This window comes from Nanorana parkeri, unplaced genomic scaffold (assembly GCF_000935625.1).
Source record: "Nanorana parkeri isolate BGI_ZX_2015 unplaced genomic scaffold, ASM93562v1 scaffold199, whole genome shotgun sequence".
In the NCBI taxonomy this organism is placed as follows: Eukaryota; Metazoa; Chordata; class Amphibia; order Anura; family Dicroglossidae; genus Nanorana; species Nanorana parkeri.
Window position 1 is genome coordinate 1031805 of NW_017306467.1, and position 20224 is coordinate 1052028.

At 44.3% G+C, this 20224-nt stretch overlaps 1 protein-coding gene across 1 annotated transcript in view; it reads right to left on the reverse strand.

Annotated features, from left to right (window-relative positions):
* Nucleotides 1–19879: 19879 nt before the first annotated feature.
* SEC14L2 (SEC14 like lipid binding 2) overlaps nucleotides 19880–20224 on the reverse strand; it is a 47034-nt gene continuing 46689 nt past the window's right edge. The window contains exon 12 of the mRNA XM_018555501.1: nucleotides 19880–20090. Within this exon, the coding sequence (XP_018411003.1) occupies nucleotides 19948–20090 (143 nt within the window). The 3' untranslated portion in view covers nucleotides 19880–19947. The remainder of the gene's footprint in view (nucleotides 20091–20224) is intronic.

The following is a 20224-nucleotide window of genomic DNA, read 5'->3' on the forward strand; positions in this document are numbered from 1 at the left end:
TATTCGCTGTAAATAATGACTGCACCTATTCTCTGCATGTTTGGTAAAGGTGTGTTCAGGTTATTGCTGGAAACATTTTATACAATGCAATCTCTGACCTCTTTAACCCCTTCATGACTGAGCTAGTTTTTAATTTCTGTTCCTAAATGACTGACACACTTTTTACATTTTTGCTGTGTGATTCTTCCACAGCAGCAAGTTTTGATTATTATTATTATTTTTAGAATAGTTTTAATAATAATTATAGTATACAAATATATTTATATATAAACGTTTTATTTTCCTAATTTTTTGTACACTTTTTTTTTTTTTTTACACTTTGAAAAAAAAATAAGTGTAAAAAAAAATATATATTTTTTTTGTCAGTTTATATCAAGCCATCACTAAGACTGCTTAATAAAATAACTTTTTAAAATGTTTAGTTATTATCAGGCTGCTCCAAGCTTAGGAACAGCTAATAATAACTTTAGAGACTGATCCTGACAGCATGTCAGAATCAGAGCTCACTAAAGGTCTTTGATCGTTCCTAGACGATCAAAACTGATACATTTCACTCAAGAGATACATTTGTATCTAGTGGTTGAAATGTATCATTTAACATCGGGCCAGGCTCTCCAGCTGTCAAAAAGAATAGCAGAGAGGTGAGTCACTGCTACCTCTCTGCTATCTTCACCTGTCAGATACGGGATCGCTATTTAGGCTACCCGTATCTGAATGTAAAGGCTTCATTCTTTCATTCATGAAAGAAAGAAGCTTTAAAAAAAGCTTTACTATTTCATTAATGAATGTCTCAATGGTGAGGCATTAATTAATGACTGGAACTGCTGAGAATCAGCAGTTACCAGCATTACAGAGGCTAATATAACTCAGCACGTACAGTCATATAGCCACTTTTTATAGTCACCAAGGGTTTAAGCTCATATATATGTTGGACTTTAAACAGACTGTTACAGGAGGTCTCTGCTAAGCAGTATTTATACCTAAACTGATCACATAAACACAACACACAGGGGAATTTCTTAAAACTGAAGCAGACAGAATCTGGAGCAGTTGCCCATAGCAACCAATCAGCCTCTACGATTAATTGTCAAAGCTTGAGTGAATAAACTGAGGAGAGAAGCTGATTGGTTACTACGGGCAACTGCTCCAGTTTTAACCACTTCAAGACCAGAGAAAATTTTGAAAAAAAAAAGTTTTTTTTTACATCATGTTAGGAAACATTATAGTTGTAGATCATCTCTGAATAGGTGCTGACACTGTCCTTCCTTCTGGGGGGTGGCTACTTTTGTTTAGGGCAGCAAGTAAAGATTATTTTTATAATCAATTAGTTGGCCAATTATTTTTTTTGATTAATCAGATAAAAAAATAAATACCATCCTTAATGTAAAATAAAATACACAAATGATACTTTACAATCATAAAGTTTACTTCAGAATGAAACTGTATGCACAATTTTTTGCAATCGCGCTGCACTGGAATGCACGGTATTGCGGTACTGTGTGTTCCACAGGGAGATCAGGATCACACTATGGGTGGGAGACGCGTGTGGAGTGCCATTGAAATGAATGGCACTGCAACGCACCTCCCACAGTAGAATTTGTCAGGCCAAAACCAAAAATGATTTTTTTCCCACCTTTTTATAATTTGTTTTAAAAATAATTGTATTGTAAGCGCATGGCGCTTGAATAGGTCCAGCCAGGGAATAACGGCTGCCAGTGGCAAGATTCCGCAGACAGCAGCTGAATGTAAATAGACCAGGTAGTGGGCGGGTGTAAGAGCCAGACTGCCATTGGCCATTTCAAATTGCAATAGCAGGCTGGCTATTGCACCCGCCCACTGCTTGCTGTGCCCTCCTCCCCAGCATGGAGTAGACAGCAACCAACTAATTGATAATGGGAATAGTTGACAACTATTCTCATGATCGATTAGTTGGTTGCAGCCCTACTTTTGTTGCCCATGGTCCCTGTGTGTGTTGTAAAGGAGCCCCTGCGCCAAGCTCGCGCCTGTGATGGTCTACAATCTCAATAGAAATTAGTAAACTAAACATGAGACACCTCCCGAATGTCTTTTTTTTCCCTTCATTCCCAAGGGGGATTTTACATTGAAATGCTATGCTGCAGCGCAAGGGATTACACGGGATGGACAAGTTTGGGGGAGCAGCACTGCCTGCCTTTTGAGTTAAATTTGCTGCAACATGATGCTTTGCCATCTATACAGACCTAAGCGTCCACCATGATAACGTGTAGGTAGGTAGGTGGTTGGTAAAAACCCAATCTATACTACAGACCGAAGCGTCCACCATTGTAACTTGTGGGTAGGAGGTTGGTAAAAACCAAATCTATACTATAGACCTGAGCGCCCAGCATGGTAACCTGTAGGTAGGTAGGTGGTTGGTAAAAATGCCATCTATACTGTAGACCTGAGTGGCCACCATATTAACCTGTAGGTGGTTGGTAAAAACCCAATCTATACTATAGACCGAAGCATCCACCATGGTAACCTGTAGGTAGGTGGTTGGTAAAAATGCCATCTATACTGTAGACCTGAGTGGCCACCATATTAACCTGTAGGTGGTTGGTAAAAACCCAATCTATACTATAGACCGAAGCGTCCACCATGGTAACTTGTAGGTAGGTAGGTAGGTAGGTGGTTGGTAAAAACCCAATCTAAACTATAGACTGAAGCAAGTTGTAGGTAGGTGGTTGGTAAAAACCAAATCTATACTATAGACCTGAGCACCCACCATGGTAACCTGTAGGTAGGTGGTTGGTAAAAATGCCATCTATACTGTAGACCTGAGTGGCCACCATATTAACCTGTAGGTAGGTGGTGGGTAAAAACCCAATCTATACTACAGACCGAAGTGTCCAACATATTAACATGTAGGTAGATAGGTGGTTGGTAAAGACCAATCTATACTATAGACCTGAGCGTCCACCATGGTAACTTGTGGGTAGGAGCTTGGTAAAAACCCAATCTATACTATAGACCTGAGTGTCCACCATATTAACCTGTTGGTAGGTGGTTGGTAAAGACCCAATCTATACTATAGACCTGAGCGTCCACCATATTAACCTGTAGGTAGGTGGTTGGTAAACACCCAATCTATACTATAGACCTGAGCGTCCACCATGGTAACTTGTAGGTAGGTGGTTGGTAAAAACCCAATCTATACTATAGACCTGAGCGTCCACCATGGTAACTTGTAAGTAGGTGGTTGGTAAAAACCCAATCTATACTATAGACCTGAGCGTCCACCATGGTAAATTGTAAGTAGGTGGTTGGTAAAAACCCAATCTATACTATAGACCTGAGTGTCCCCAATGGCAAGTAGTGATGGGCTCGTGTTTGTGCGCAGCTCCACGTGCCGAGCACGCCAGGAAGCTGATGGCGCCAATCACAGGTACTGAGACATTATCCCGGTCCGCAGCTGCAGAGATCGTGAAATGTCCCCGTGCCTGTGATTGGCGCTGCCAGCTTCCTGCCGGGCTCGGCACGTGAAGCTGCGAACACGCCCGAGCCCCTCACTAATGGTAACCTGTAGGTAGTTGGTAAAAACCCAATCTATACTACAGACCTGAGCATCCACCATGGTAACTTGTAGGCAGGTGGTTGGTAAAAATGCCATCTATACTATAGACCTTAGCGTCCACCATGGTAACTTGTAGGTAGGTGGTTGGTAAAAACCCAATCTATACTACAGACCTGAGCATCCACCATGGTAACTTGTAGGCAGGTGGTTGGTAAAAATGCCATCTATACTATAGACCTTAGCGTCCACCATGGTAACTTGTAGGTAGGTGGTTGGTAAAAACCCAATCTATACTATAGACCTGAGTGTCCCCAATGGCAAGTAGTGATGGGCTCGTGTTTGTGCGCAGCTCCACGTGCCGAGCACGCCAGGAAGCTGATGGCGCCAATCACAGGTACTGAGACATTATCCCGGTCCGCAGCTGCAGAGATCGTGAAATGTCCCCGTGCCTGTGATTGGCGCTGCCAGCTTCCTGCCGGGCTCGGCACGTGAAGCTGCGAACACGCCCGAGCCCCTCACTAATGGTAACCTGTAGGTAGTTGGTAAAAACCCAATCTATACTACAGACCTGAGCATCCACCATGGTAACTTGTAGGCAGGTGGTTGGTAAAAATGCCATCTATACTATAGACCTTAGCGTCCACCATGGTAACTTGTAGGCAGGTGGTTGGTAAAAATGCCATCTATACTATAGACCTTAGCGTCCACCATGGTAACTTGTAGGCAGGTGGTTGGTAAAAATGCCATCTATACTATAGACCTTAGCGTCCACCATGGTAACTTGTAGGTAGGTGGTTGATAAAAATGACATCATGACCTGAGTGGCCACCATATTAACCTATAGGTAGGTGGTTGGTAAAATCACAGATCACCTGGCTGTTTTTGCCGCCCGTGTAAACTTAACTTAAAGCTGAAATTGAACAGAACACTGAGTGCAGTAATGTACTTCCCCGTCACATATCTGAAAAACATCATGTCTCCACAGTTTCAGCTGACTATGAAGGTCATTAGAAGTAACAGTAAAGTCATTAAGCATGGTGACACTTTAGCAAAGTGGTGAAGTGTCCCCCTGATTATGCCCAGCACCCCCACTTACCCAGGTACCTGACCCACGTGTCCCTGTAGAGGTCAGGCTGTGCACCGTGCTGGGAGTGTGGAGACATGCCCGCTCCAGTGAAAAGTCAGTACTACTGACTACAGCTGCCTCGGTGAAGAAAGGACAGTGCAGTCAGGGACAGTCACACAAGAGCACACAGGTATCATCTCTGCCACCATATACAGACCCACCGGTGACCAGACAAAGAAGAGACTGCCAACCCGTGTGATATCCCCAGACGAATACAGTGCATTACATATAAAGAAGAGACACCCGCCAAGTGACAGGACTGTGTGGCACAGAGGCGGCTTCTGATAACCTCATGTTGCCTGTAGCTGTGACATAGAGGGAGATGTGTGTTATGTAACAACCCAGCAGTTGCTCTGAGGAACCAATACACAGGAAGAGACTACCACATTGCTTTCTGCGCTATGAACTCAGGAGTGATATTGTTAGACGGTCCCTGCGAAGTTGTGTCCGCGATCACCCAATGGATGGACACGGTCGGAGTCATGTGACATCCTATACCTAGGGCTCCCAATTTAAAAGATGTTAGTTGTTGTGGGTGAGGAGGAGTAGCTGAGCAGGGTGACACATAGGACAGTCCTGGCCCGGGGTGTCAATGCCCATGCTGTAAAATGCGGCTTTTTAATCAGGCTGGATTATGCTTTCTATTATAGTATTTATAGAACAGCAACCTTTATAGCATCTCTGTCAGCAAGTAAAAACAAACCCTGCAGCACCCAGAAAATATGCAGATTGAGGGCCCTTTCATACCTGAGCATTCTGTGATCATGTGGCAAACGCACACAAAAAATGTTCGCATTGATGCACATTTGCAAAACGTGTTTGCTGGGGCATTACCAGTTAAAGGCAGCCCAAACACACCTGGGCAAGCACGCTTACCCCCAAATACAAACGCGGAGGAAAAAACATGGAACGCATTTGCAGATATTAAACTACTGTTCCGCATTTGTCGTGCATGCAGTAAAGTAAAAATGCGCAATAAGCACGTGAAAAAACACACACACTTGAACGTGACCTGTGTTTCCGGTATGCCTAGGTGTGAATGGGGACAAAGGGCCCATGCATTTTACATGCAGTTTATTTTTCTAGGGGCACCATCACTGATACTATTAAAAGATATGCATTTACATGAGTTGTGGTGTGAAAAAATGCAACATGCTCTATTTTCTCAAACTGCAATGCAACGCACTAGTGCCAACAACACCATTAAAAAGCACTATTTTTGTGTGTATGCGTTTTTAATGTGATAACAAAAATGATCAAAATGCATTGGGTGGGAATGGGCGCTAATACCTCCCTTTCTGGTGAGCGCTGTGTAAACCTTTCAGTCTTGAATGTTGGTTATGTGTTTAGGTGAAGCTCTGAGAACTGGAGGAATGCGTTGAGGAACTGGGAGGAATTAAGTTGTTAATCAGCTCTGAGAACTGGAGGAATTAAGTTGTTCTTGCTTAGAAGGACATTATATGTGAATACAGCATTAAACACCATACAGAGAGAACTTCCTATGTATCATAGATAAACATGCATATAGAAAACTAACATTGCACTACAGCGCCATCTACAGCTCAAAATACAAATTGTCACTATATGCTGTTGTATTTCCAACACCCCTTCTCAACAGCATATGCATTGCTATGTGACGTTTAGCTATTCTTGAAGGAAACTGTGACGATCCTTTGGCAATGGCTTGGCGAGTGCATCCGTAATCATTTCTTCTTTAGCTGCCTCTCTCCATTGATTGGCTTTGCGTTTTGGTAATTTTTCTATTTCTTACCACGATGTTGGTTCGAGTATTCTATGTGTCTTAGCAGTATATGACAGTTTGCAGTTGGGATGCACCAATACCGGTATTTCGGTATCGAGTACCGATATTTTTTTTCGGTACTCGCCAACACCAATTACCAAGTACTGAAAGTCCTATTCAAGAAGCCAGGCGGCATGTAATGATTCGCTACCTGTTTTCCTGATTAGCCCGGAAGCCGGGCAGCGTGTAAAGACTCGCCACCCAGCTTGCCGATTAGCAGGGAAGCCGTCCCAGTGCTTCTTGTCTTGACTAGGTGACGAGTAAGCATGGAGCCAGCTTTCTGGCCAATCAGGAAGCCGGGCAGCGTTTAAGGACGTGGCGCCCGGCTTCCTGATTGGCCGGGAAGCCGGCTCCATGCTTCCTCGTGATGAGGGAGCATGGAGCCGGCTCTCTGACCAATCAGAAAGCCAGGCGCTGCGTCATTACACGCTGCCCGGCTTCCTGATTGGCTGGGAAGCCGGTAAGCTTCCTCATACCGGAAGTATCGGGCTAGGCATCGGAGCATTTGGGCGAGTATGAGTACTCGCCCAAATACCCGGCACCGATACTAGTATAGGTATCGGTGCATCCCTAGTTTGCAGGGTGGTATTCCCTTTGTTGCCTGAGTGGATCTTCTAATTTTAGGTTGTTAGCAGAATTTAACATGGAACTTGACAATGTGAGTTCCACCTCTTGTTCTGACTCCTGTGCGGCTTCACTTTGCTCAGCTTCCTTTGCTGGTTTACTGGGCAAATTCACTTCACAACTCCCCGGGATCATTGTTTCTGGTGATGGCTTCTCATCTAAATAAACGCTGTGTCTTACTGTCACTGTGTCAGTCTTTTGGTGTAGTATTCTATACCCCTTACTTTGTTCACTATAGCCCATCAGAATACCTTCAATGCCTGTGTTCTCCAACTTGGATCGTTTCTCCTTTGGAATATAGGCAGGGCCGCCATCAGCGGGGGGGTATGGCCGATACTGATGTCAGGGGCCCGGGCAGCCTGGGGGGCTGACAGAGGTAGTGGGAGAGGCCGGGCTCCAGCAGCACTGACCTGGCAGCGGGAGAGGCCGGGCCCCAGCAGCGCCGGTCTGGCAGCAGGAGGGGCCTGGCCCAAGCAGCAGCAGATAAGGAGCTGCATGTTCAGGGAAAGGGACCCCGACCAGCCCACCTGAGACCCTGCAGACCCCAGGATCTATGGTGTGCTCTGCTGGGTCACTCTCAGGTGGGCTGTGTGGGTCTCAGGTATGTGTAGAGTCTCAGGTGGGCTCTGCGGGGTCTCAGGTGGGTCCTGAGTCCAGTGCATTACTAAGTCCTGAGTCCAGTGCGTTACTAAGTCCTGAGCCCCCTGCGTTACTAAGTCCAATTCATATACTGTTCTGCATTGCTGTATAATGTATTGCTGGGATTTGTAGTCCCCCTACAGCCGGTGCCATTCTGCATTAGAGTGTAAGCTCCTCTGTACAGAAACTAATGTCACTGGCTTCATGTTCTCTGTACAGTCCTGTGTTATATGTCAGAGCTATATAAATGTATAATAATAGTGTGAGACTATGGGGGGAAAAAGCTTAGATCCATGCCATATTTCAAATGGGGTTCTTTCAATGGCTTTGTAGTCTGTTCTGTAAGTACTAAAGCTGGCCATACACCTTACAACCATCGCACGACTTTCGTTGTGCGATGGTTCTAAGGTGATTAAAAGTTCGTAGGACCTGCCCATCTTGGACAGGCAGATCGTACTTGCGATCATCGCAAGTCCTCTCCGCTGGGCTTACAGATGATTGCAATGGTGAGCGGGCAGTATGCGCTTCCGCACTTCGGGCCGTGCAGCTTTCGTCTTGCGATCGCACTACCAACCCGCCGAAGATGGTACGATTTTAGGCGGGTTTTCTAGCGTGCTCGCAATACGAAAGTCATGCGACCGTACAGTAAATGCAGTCGCACGCTGCCAATACAACGTACGATAATCGTACAATCGCGGGATCACCCGCGATTATCATACGATAATCGTCAGGTGTATGGGCAGCTTTAAGGAAGGTTGGCGTCTGACAGCATGCATCTGGCCATTTCTATAAGAGTGCAATTTTTCCGTTCTGCTACACCATTTTGTTCAGCAGTGTATGGTGAGGTGGTCTGGTGTACTATATTTGTTTCTTCAGATATGATTCCACTTCCTTACTGATGTATTCCCCTCCGTTGGCGGTATGTATAAATTCTGGTTTCCATGGGAATTTGTTGTTGGACATGGCTACAAACTCTTGAAGTTTTTCTGATGTTTCATTCTTGTGCTTCATCAGATAAGTTGCTGTGTACCTGGAATAATCAATGAAAGTCAGTAGATATCTGTTCCCACTTGATGTGGGAGTTTTCAGTGGTCTGCACACGTCGCTGTGTATGAGCTCCATGGGGTGCGTGGTCTTTCTTTGAGTGGTCTGTGAAAATAGGGTACGTGTGGCCTTTGCTTTTATACAGCATTTACATGTCATGAACATTTGGCAGGGCAGTACGGTTATATCTTCTGATAAGCCTCTCCTTATAATATCTTGATATGGCTTCTGGGTCTCAGTGCCCTAGTCGTCGGTGCCATAGATGGATACATTTGTTGTGTGGATTATGAGTGGCTGCCTTGACTTGTTCCTCTGCAGTGATGAGTCTGTATAATTGTTCATCTAGTTTTTGTGAGGATTTGCTTGTTGTTTTGATTATACATTCCTCACCTCTGAGGCCGTTGTTAGCAAGAGTTTTCACTGATAGAAGGCTTCCTTCTAGGTCAGGAACATACTTTTTAATTACCTTTTTATTTAATTATTTCATTTTTCTATTTTATTATTTATTTAAAAACATTTTTTTAATCAATTTAATTTTTTTTCCACCTAACTTTATTGCTATCACACAGGAGAAAACAATCCCCTGTGTGATAGCAATTGGAGGTGACAGGTTCTCTTTATTGACCCTGTCACCTCCAATACAGGAGTTCTAGCACAGCACTGTGCTGGAACTCCTGTGACAGGTGAGAGAGGAAGAGCACAGCTCTCCCCTCTCACTGTCTACACGGAGCGGCAGGGGTAGTATTAACCCTGCCGCTCTGCTCACTGCAGTCATAGACTCGGGACTCGGCGGCGTGTAGGTAGGTGCAGTACGGCCAACGGCCACTAGATGCCCCCATGGGGCCCTGGAGATAGATGCAGCTCTGGCCTGGGAAGACTCTGTGTCCCAGGAGAGTTGATTTATAGGGGGCGCCCGAGAGGGGAAGGGCTCTGTTCAGAGGAGTACAGGACAGGAGAAGTCTAAGACTGGTTGCAGAGTCTCCGGAGAGAGACTGATTCATAAACATAGGCTGGTCCATGGGAAGGACAGGACCTGGCCTAGGACTATGTAGAGCTACAAGGATTCCCTAGTTTCACAGGGGGAAACCCACCGTGCTAGGACTGACAAGGATGAGATTCCGGAGAATAGTGAAGTGCTAGAAGAATGACGATATTTGCCAGTGGGCCTCTGGCCGAAGTAAGTCGTGGACTCTGGGCTGCACCTGGGCTGATGTACCTCTCTCTCTCTCTAAATTGTAACCCTATGCAACCATCAAGAATTGTGCCGTCATCCCACCCGGGGGTGGCTGAAACTTATCTTTGTTCTGTTTATACCTTCAAGTAAAACCAACAAAAAGACTATCTGTGTGGACTCCAACCTCTGAGAAGGTGGAGTTCTACCGGAGTGTGATGTTGGACTGTATCGTGGCTGTAACCATCTGTGGAGGGTAGGTGCGCAATGGGGCTTTGCCTGACACAGGGTGCCGTTCATGGTGGCCTTTCTCCCTAAGGGGGAGGAAGCGCCGAAGACCACAGAGGCGGTTGAAGCCATGAGGCCCTGTGTACGCAGTATTACACGTGTGGGAGTGTTTGCACGAGGCCAAGGCCGTGGCCCTGGGGTGTCTGGTTTCGAGTTGCATGCACGGGTTTACAAATGGAGAGTTACAATCAAAGTTTACATCATAATAAAACTGCATTCACACTTTTTGCCATCGCATGGCACTGGAACGCACGCAATTGCAGTACCGTGTGTTCCAGTGCGGGCAATCACACTGTGGGTAGGAGGCGTGTTTGGGGTGCCATGTGAAATGAATGGCACTACAACACACCTCCCGCAGCAAAATTTGTCAGGCCGAAACCAAAAGTTACTTTTCCCACCTTTTTTTATATATTTTTTAAAAATAATTGTATGTATATTAGACATTTAAATTAGTTTCATGTATTAAAAATAATATGAATTGCGAAACTGCAATATAATAAAATAACCAAACTTTTCTTTAAAATAAATAAAAGCCCAGTCATCAGTTCAGTTAGCCATGAATATGGACCGGAAAATTATTTATTGCTCTAGTATGTGCTTGTTTGCAGGGTCGGGGGACTTTAAACTTTTTTGGGGTATTTTTAATTTCATTTAACTTAATTTTTTACATTTTTTTAACTTCATTGCTATCGCATGGGGGGCTCACAAGCCTCTTATGTGATAGCACATTGGAGGTGACAGGTTCTCTTTAAGGTAACATTAGGGGTCTATTAGACCTCTAGAGCCACCTTTCCACTTCACTGGGGAATGACAACTGCTGAGGCAGCAGAATATAAATACAGCAGGCAGTGACTGGGAGCATTAGCCAGCCTCCTATTGGCTAAATTGCAATAACCAATAGCAAGCTGGCTACTGCACCCGCCCACTGCCTGCTGTCAATCAGCAGAGGAGGGACCTGAAGGAGAAAGTTCTTCTTCAGGTCCTCCTCTGCTGACTGACAGCAGGCAGTGGGCGGGTGCAATAGCCAACCTGCTATTGGCTATTGCAATTTAAAATAGCCAGGCTGGCTTTTTCTCCCAGCCACTGGCTGGGAAACTTGACGGTAGTGTTCTATGATTCCATCGGACCCGTGACTTTATCGGGCTTCCGGGGGTGTATGTGAGGGCTATCGTCAGCAGAAGAGGGGGCATGGGGCCAGCAGAGAAGGAACGGGGTTCGGCAGTAGAAGAGGAACGGGGTTCGGCAGTAGAAGAGGAACGGGGCAGCAGAGGAGGTATGGGCCAGGGTAGCAGAGAAGGTATGGGGAGCGGCAGCATCGAAGGAACAGGGCACAGCAGCGAGGGGAATGCAGAGGCACAGTGGTCTCTCCTCGCTGGGTGTCTCCTCTGATTGTAGGGGACACAGATCGCAGCATGCAGCGGCTCCCAGCGAGGAGGAGAAAGGTGGGGCAGAACAATGGTGGCGGCAGCAACTAATCAAAAATCAATTATCTCAAAATCTAAATCTCTTTTAAACCTCTTTTTGTCATTCTGAATTGAGAAAGCTGGTAGGATGACCAGTGAAACGACTTCAAGAAAAATACAGCAAGTCCAGTTGCCTTTCCTTATTTTTTTACAGATATACCATGACCTGGATAAGTGAGAACCTTCACAGACATATCAGCATATGCATGTTTTATTTCCAACATTAAATAGCTCAGTGCACCACTGCTGTCTGACACTTCTGGGTGTGTCAGATAGGGTGTCCCCCCAATACAATTCACAATACTGAGGGTTCAGCAGGAGGAACCACAGCACACAGCAATAGCATGCTATATGACACATGCAGAAGTATTGCAAAGCAACACCATTTGGACCCTTTCAATACAAGTACTTTGTTGCTGTTTGGTGTCCTTAAAGAGACTCTTTCTACTCAGTTTTTGGTGATTTAATTGCAGTTTGCAATTTACAACAATTCACATTAGGGATGCACCGATACCAGTTTCCAGAAGGAGTACATGTACCGATACTTTTTGTTTCAGTGTCATGTGACAGTTTTTCCAAACAGTGCAGACTAATGAGTTTAGGAAAGTGGTGAAGTGCCAGGGCCCAGTCCCAGCTGCAAACACTGCTCCCCTGGTAGTTCTGCAACTGACTCCAAGCTGTAAAGGGACTACAAATCTCAGAAATTCATTATACAGTAATGCAGTATACTATCAGCTATAGAGAACTACAAATCCTCGCAATACATTATACAGCAATGCAGAATAATACCATAAACTAGAGAAATCCCAGATATATATTATACAGCAATACCGAATGGCAATTAGCTACAGAGGACTACAAATGCAAAGCAATGCATTATACATCAATTCAGAATAATATGAAGCAACATAGTCTGTGCTGCTCTGGGGTGCTGGCCTGATGTCTCCAGTGGAGGATCTCAGGAGGGCTGTGCGGGGTCTCATGAGGCTGTGTGGGGTCTCAGGTGGCTGTGCGGACTCTCAGGTGGCTGTGCAGGGTCTCAGGAGGCTTTGTGGGGATTTAGGAGGTCTGTGTTGGGTCTATGGTGGGCTGCACAGGGTCTCAGATGAGCTGTACAGGGTCTATCGTGGGCTGTACAGGGTCTCAGGTGGGCTGTGCAGGTTCTATGGTGGGTTGCGCAGGTTCTTAGGTGACCTGTACAGGGTCTATGGTGGACTCTACAGGGTCTCAGGTGGGCTGCGCAGGGTCTGTACAGGGTCTCAGATGGGCTGTGCAGGTTCTATGGTGGGCTGCGTGGGGTCAGTGTTGGGCTGCGCAGGGTCTCTGCTGAGCTGTGCAGGGTCTAAGGTGGGCTGTGGGGGGGTCTATGATGGGTTGTGTGGGGTCTATGGTGGGCTGTGTGGAGTCTATGGTGGGCTATGTGTGGTCTATGTTGGGCTATGTGTGGTCTATGTTGGGCTGTGCTGGGCCAATGCTGTAAACATGCGCCGCGGTTCACAGGAAGGCTGCCAGGACGTTGCTGGGGACCTCGGCAGCCTTCGTTTGAACTACGGCACCTGTTTACATTGTCGGCTTCTGTTGAAGAATTTAAAGCGCTTATCGGCGCTTAGTATCGAGGCATTTTTACTAGTACAAGTACTTGTAAAAATTCCCAGTATCAGCACAGATACTGATATCGGTGCATCCCTAATTCAAATCAAGCCTTTCAAAGAAAAAATCATTGCCCCTGAAATCTGTGTCAACAAAAATCGTGTCATACTGATATGGACTAGTCCTTAACCCCTTCCTGCCCACAATATGTGTGTATTAATGTTCTCTTTGAGAGCCACATGCCAACACCTTGTGTGGCTAGTGGCTCCAGCTGATGACAAATTAGAATGATTTCTGATCATAGAATTATTGAACAGATCATATGCTTCTTGAACAAAATATGCCGATGGCACCGCAGAAGCAATTGAAGCCTGAGGCTAGCGATGTTCATCTGTTTAATACTGTAATTGTCAGATACTATTGAAGTATTAACAATTTACAACATCGATATACATTCTTTTACATGTTTGCACATATTTCAACTTATATGAAAAGGGCAGTGTTTTTATAATATAGTATAGCAATTAGCAAATACAAACCGGTCAATAAAAAAATTAGGTATGCAAATTATAGAGTTTGTGTCAAGTTAATACATGCTGATGTGGCTAGATTTGGCCTGGGCATCGAGACATCAATAACCTTTAGTCTAAAAAAGGTTAAGAGAGTGCAGTATACAGTATATGTGTGGTGTCATAAAAAAATCACAAGGAGACATTTGCTGGCAGATTTATTCAATAAAAAAAAAAAAAAAAGAAACTTCTAGAACAATGAAGGACAGCTTATGTTATTGGGGTATAAGAGGGGAAAAAACATCTGAAAATCTTCCAATGCTAATTGTAATATCAATGAATGTAAATGCTTAAGCTGGCCACACTAGTGCAGATCTAGTAGGTACAATAAATGACCAGAAACACAGAGAAAAAAGATGTAGGATAGGAAAACTTTATTTTTATTTGGCTCAAACAATAGGATCATGTCCTAGCCTTTTACCACTGATTAAAAATACATGTGTGTATCTGGTTGTTTAAGGAGAACTATGAGGCGAGTGAAAATCACTCATCCTCATAGTTCGAGCCGACGTGTGACAATGAAACTGTCGCACGTCAGCTCAATAGATCGGGAAGTGAGCGCACACATACCGTCGCTCGGTCACTTCTCGATCATCTCCCTGCAGGGATTGGATGGGTATTTTTAGTATTCAGTGCATTGATGTCAAAATGAATATGTGGATTTTTACAGTGTTGTAACTAGGGATGCAGCGATTCCATTTTGTCAGTATTGAGTACGAGCACCAATATTTTTTATTGGTACTCGCCGATACCGAAAGTCCCATTAAGGGAGCCGGGCCGCGTGTAATGACTCCCCGCCCGCCTTCCTGATTAGCCGGGAGGCGTGTAATGACTCGCTACCCGGCTTCCTGATGAGCCGGGAAGCCGTCTCCATGCTCCCTCGTCACCAGGTGACGAGGAAACAAAGAGCCAGTTTCCTGACCAATCAGGAAGCCGGGCAGCGAGTCATTACATGGGGGCCGGCTTCCTGATTGGCTGGGAAGCCGGCTCCATGTTCCTTCGTTACCAGGTGATGAGGGAGCATGGAGCCGGCTTCCTGGCCAATCAGGAAGCCAGACAGCGCGTAGTGACGTGCTGTCCAGCTTCCTGATACCGGAAGTTCAAGATAGGCATCAGGAGCATTTGGGCGAGTACTTGCCCAAATACTCAGTATCTGTACCAATAACCGATACTAGTATCGGTATCGTTGCCTCCCTAGTTGTAACTAGGGATGCATTGATAAAATTATATGATATTGAAAACAATGCATAGAAATGTATTTTAGATCCGTAGAGGCTCATACACACAGGTGTACCTGACACTGTAATGGTTTCCTTTTTATTGGTCTCCTGAGCAGGGGTGACCTTCAACTGCAGACAACGTAATTTATAAAAAACAGCTTTGAAAGCAGATTTGATCTATGCCAATCATGGTAATAAAATGCACATTTATGGGGTAAACAAGCTTGGAGACGTGTGTGTGTGTGTTAACAAAGAATTGAGTTGCCTGCATGGAAAAAAAACAAACACAGATTTTGGTAAACCACTGAAACATGTAAACTTTTTATTATGGGTTTATCAAGCAAAAAGAACAATAAAACTGGCCTGATCCAAGACTAAATTGAATCGAAATGCATGAAATTAGTTAAAGCTGAACTCCGTGCAGGTAAACACCATTTATTACAGGTATGTCTTCATTAAAAATATTTAAATTAAAAAAAGTAAGTACCTTTATGTTAGTCTCCTGTAATCCCTGAATGTATGTAGCAGCACTTGGACTGGGAGAGGGAAGTTAAGGATCTGGCTGTGCTGTCTAGCAGGGGTGTGAGAATGACAAAGCAGGCTGCACGGACTGCCCATGGGTGGATTTCAATGCTTGCCTGGATTTCAGCTTTAATCAGTAGTTGTAAACAGTACAGTAAAATTGGCAGATTTATGAAAACTGCACAAAAGAAAAGTAAAGACGCTTCACAGAAAAATCTCAATGCAAGTATAAATGTTAACTGGTACAGTCTCCACCCCCCCATTTTCATAATCATTGTGCTATATAATGCACCAAAGTGTTTGGTAAAATGGGTTTAAAATGAAATATTGACTTTAGGTCTGCCATACCCCATGGAGGAAACTTCCACTTCTTCACTGTGACCATAGGTGGATTGTGTGGTCATCTTCCCGAAAGAACCTACCCTTGGCTAGGTCTAACCAGGTGGATGGCCACACCAGTGACCAGTAATACTTCAGTGCTGTAAATGTTCTTCCTTCATGGCAGCAGGAAGAAGGAGTGGTGGACCTAATGTCAATTATTGCATCAGCGTTAACTAGGTTTTCATCATAGGTGGCAGAATTTAACCTGAGCTTCACAGAGACTATCCCAGTCCTCAATGCTCACCCAGTAGACCCTGTGTATACAGCGGGGACAATCCTAAACAGGAGACAGATTTCAAGTCTATCTTTAGACAAAAAAAACTGCCCATTTGTCAAGGAGTATTGTGTAAAGGGCTTTTTACCTACCTGACCCCCTCTCCTGCAGACTCACATTTGGCACCTGCAGCTTCTCCCCACTGCACTTTGGTGATCCAAGACCCGCGGATGTCCCTAGCCCTGCAATATACATGATGACGCTAAGGTACAGTCCACTAGCAAGAGCAATGAGAGTAGCGTCAACTGCCAGGGAAGCAGGGATGAGGTAAATAAAAATCCTTTACACCCTTGGTTCTCAACTGCTGGGTCGTGACCCAAAAGTGGGTCGCGACCCCATGTTCAGTGGGTCATTGCATGCCTTCCACTTTTCTAGGCGAGAGGCTCCTCTGCCTCCCCCTAGCGCAGCCCTGTCAGTTCTTCCGCCAAGCAGCCTTTCATAATATGCTGCCCAGCATCGAGTGTCAGCTTGAGGTGGGATAGGATGGGGCTATGGCCGCACAGGTTGAGAACCACTGCTTTACACAATACCCCAAAACAAAAATGAGCATATAACCCATGCAGTGCGGGGGTAGCCCCACTCTATGGGTAGTCCCCCCCCCCCCAGAGATGGGCTTTTATATTTTTAGGTAGCTTCATTTATAAATTCAGCTGCCTTCCTTAGCATTCACACAAAATAAAACCTGCTCCTGACCACTTCCTAATTGTGCATCTGTTTTGAGTGAATATCTGTCTTAACTGTACTAAGAAATGTGTCTCAGACCTGTGTGAATCTGTTGCAGTTGGCTGCCCAGGATTACAAGCACAGGGGCTGCAAATAGACTTAATGGCTAAGTTCACCTTTTAGATCACGTTTCATGTTACAACCATATTCAGGGTGTAAAATGAAACATGGTCACATTGGAACCCCCCTTCCACTTACCTAAATCAGGGGGCTTCTTCTCCCTGCAGGCTGCTGTATTTTTAATTCAGCAGAGCTATGTGTGGCTCCATTCACACAGCTGTGTCATCCATTCACAGATCCTTTGACTGGATCTGTGAATAGAGAAACTATAAGTTACATCAGCCACCGCAGTAGAGGGACGTGTAGCTCTCAATGGAATACAAGTGTGGTGACGTCACTCCAGTTGTAGTCCATTCATTCTTCTGGGACACTGACAGAAGGAAGAGCCTACAGAAGCCAGAACATTGCACCCACGATCTACTGATTGCGGCTGCAGTGCTTCACTGGCTCCAATGCACATTTGTTCTTTTGTTTTTTTCCCCTCAAAAAAGTGGACTTTTCCATTAAAAAGTGTCACATAGACTTTGATAACTGACAGGCAGCCTCTAAACTTGTTGCTAGTTTGCTTCATATACTGGGGGGAATTTGTCAGAATCTGGGGCAGCTGCCCCTAGTAACCAATCAGCTTCTTTCTTCAGTTTGGCTTTGAAAATGAAAGATGGAAGTTGATTGGTTGCCATGCAGCTCCAGATTGTGTCTGCTGCAGTTTTGATAAGCTCCCCTGACAAGTTACCACATTACAAGTACCACGTTATCAGCGATACCACATTGGCGATGTTATTTATGTAGCAGTATTTGAGCTACAGTACGTCAAGACTAAAAAAATACTACAACCACTCAAACAGAAGAAATCCGCTAGTCATCAGGTTGACACTGACATGACAATCCCAAGGATTAGAATTATGTGGCTATGATAGTCTGAAACTCTAAAGCGTTTGTCAGAGAGGACGACCACAATTACTCCAACTAACATACGGATATCCTAATAATCATTGCAGAATGAATGTTCACGTTCCTTTCTGCACACTTTAAGTTAGCTCATAGCAACTGTAATGGCTGCCTCTGTGAATACGGTTGCCAAGGAAATTGCCACATTGTTCAAGTCACTTTGTGCATGTCGCCCCCTCCCTATTCAGCTAACGCCACGTTTAAAAGACACATAGCTGTCTGTGCCTGTCATCTTAAACACTGCACAGAGGTGAACAGAGCAGCATATTCTGGTCAATTTAAAGCTAAACTCCAGGCAGATATAAAAGACACAAAGTATTCATTAATACATCCTAAGTGCATTTATTTTTTTAATCCGTGCATTCATGTTAAGGCCTGAACTACCTGGTATCAGCCTCTTGCAATCTATATACAGCGGAGCGCAGGCTGGAATGGTAGAAACAGCAAAATGAGCCAATCAGCTGTGCAGCGGTGCTCATGTTCTAAAAAGGAGCATGATAATAAGCTTATTTACTGGTCCTTCCTTCACTGCCCAATCACAGGATCGGGAGGGACAAGACCTGTAAATATTATTTAATGCAGCACATACAAAAACAGGTCTTCTGTCCTATCAGACAGGACTGTGCTGTGTGGCAGAGCTGTGTTAATCTCAGCACTAGATGATCAGAAATACAAATTCGTTGGCAGGTAAAGCAGCTCCCTTATACATATTTCATCTGTGTATTTAGCTGCTTTCCTGGAGTTGTTATTATTATGATTATTATAATATAGGATTTATATAGAGCCAATAGTTTGCGCAGCGCTTTACAATATAAGGAAGACATTACAATCACAATACAATTCAAGACAAGATGGTAAGGAGGAGTTCAGATTTAAGAAGAGCTGAACAGTCAAATGTTACTCACCATCGTGTACAAAGAGCGGCCATACTTTCATGGTGGTCATTTAGTAACTATGTCATTGAGATCCAGCACTGATTAAACTATATACATGATAAACTGTACTTGGTAACCTCCCTGTTCAAGCATTTTAGGTTACTTGAAAAGGTAGCAAAGCCACACTTCTAACAAACAGAAATGTATTGAGTTCTCTGTGGACCTGTACATGAAATCTAACGCAGTTACAGTATATTGCATAGGTGTGAGACTCGTATGGGCACATTGGAATACAAATTTGTCATGTAATGGAAGGACAACTATCACTAGGTTAAATATATGGGAGAAGGGGAAAATTAATTAAAAGTGCTTATACATCACTATTAAAATGTGGTGCCCATGTTAGATATCATGAAATGTTCTTATGCAAGTATTTATTTAGAAATTGAATGCCAGCACTAATACTAGTCAGTCATAGCTGACAGTTTACGGGGTTATATGGTCTTGGTAATAGATCCAAGCCAATGACCAGTAATTCCATATCTTAATGCAGAACTTCCTTTAGTTTTGACTAGAATGGGGAACAATTAGAACCTCTCTAATTGCTCCTCATTGCAACCTAAAGAGTAAATGGGCAGTAAATGGGAAGAAATCTGTCCAATGGGTTTACATTGATACAAGTCTGAGAGAGGTTTCTCTATTTTATCCAAAAGTCTGGCTGAAGTTCCACTTTTCTATGTTTGTGACACCTTTGGGGTAATTCCAGTATTTATAACGGATGAATAGAAATTAACCAGACTGGATTGAGTCACGCCAATTTCAAGTATGTTGACGTGTTTTGCGCTGGTCTTAGGTATTAATGTTTCAGTAGCCATTATGCATGTTGTTGGCATCTAAAAGGAACTATGACCATCAAACATAGTCAATGTGTTGCCACTTTAAAATGCAATAAGGCACCTGGGTAAGCTATGGTATGCCTTATTGCATTTTTAAATTGTATGCTTTATCCTATATATACATATATTTCAAACATAATCTTTGTTTCACAACCAAGCTTCAGGCTCTTAAATGGGCTTCATGGCATTTTTGGTGTCTTCTTAGAGGCTGAGGCTGGTTTCCAGCTTTTCTTCTAGCTTCTGTATCTTTTCTTCAGAGCTGCGATCTGGAAGCAGGACTTCCACAGTGTAGCTAACCTTCTTGGCGTGTATGAAGCTGTACGTATTGTCGAAGCGAAGCACATCTAAACAGGAAGCAGGGAGGGCCGAATTAAGAGAGAAGCAAATTAGTTATTGATCACATCACCTACTGATTACATAAGAACCCACTAATGAATAAAGTTGGCCATAGACAAGCATGTCTCCCTGGAAATGCCAA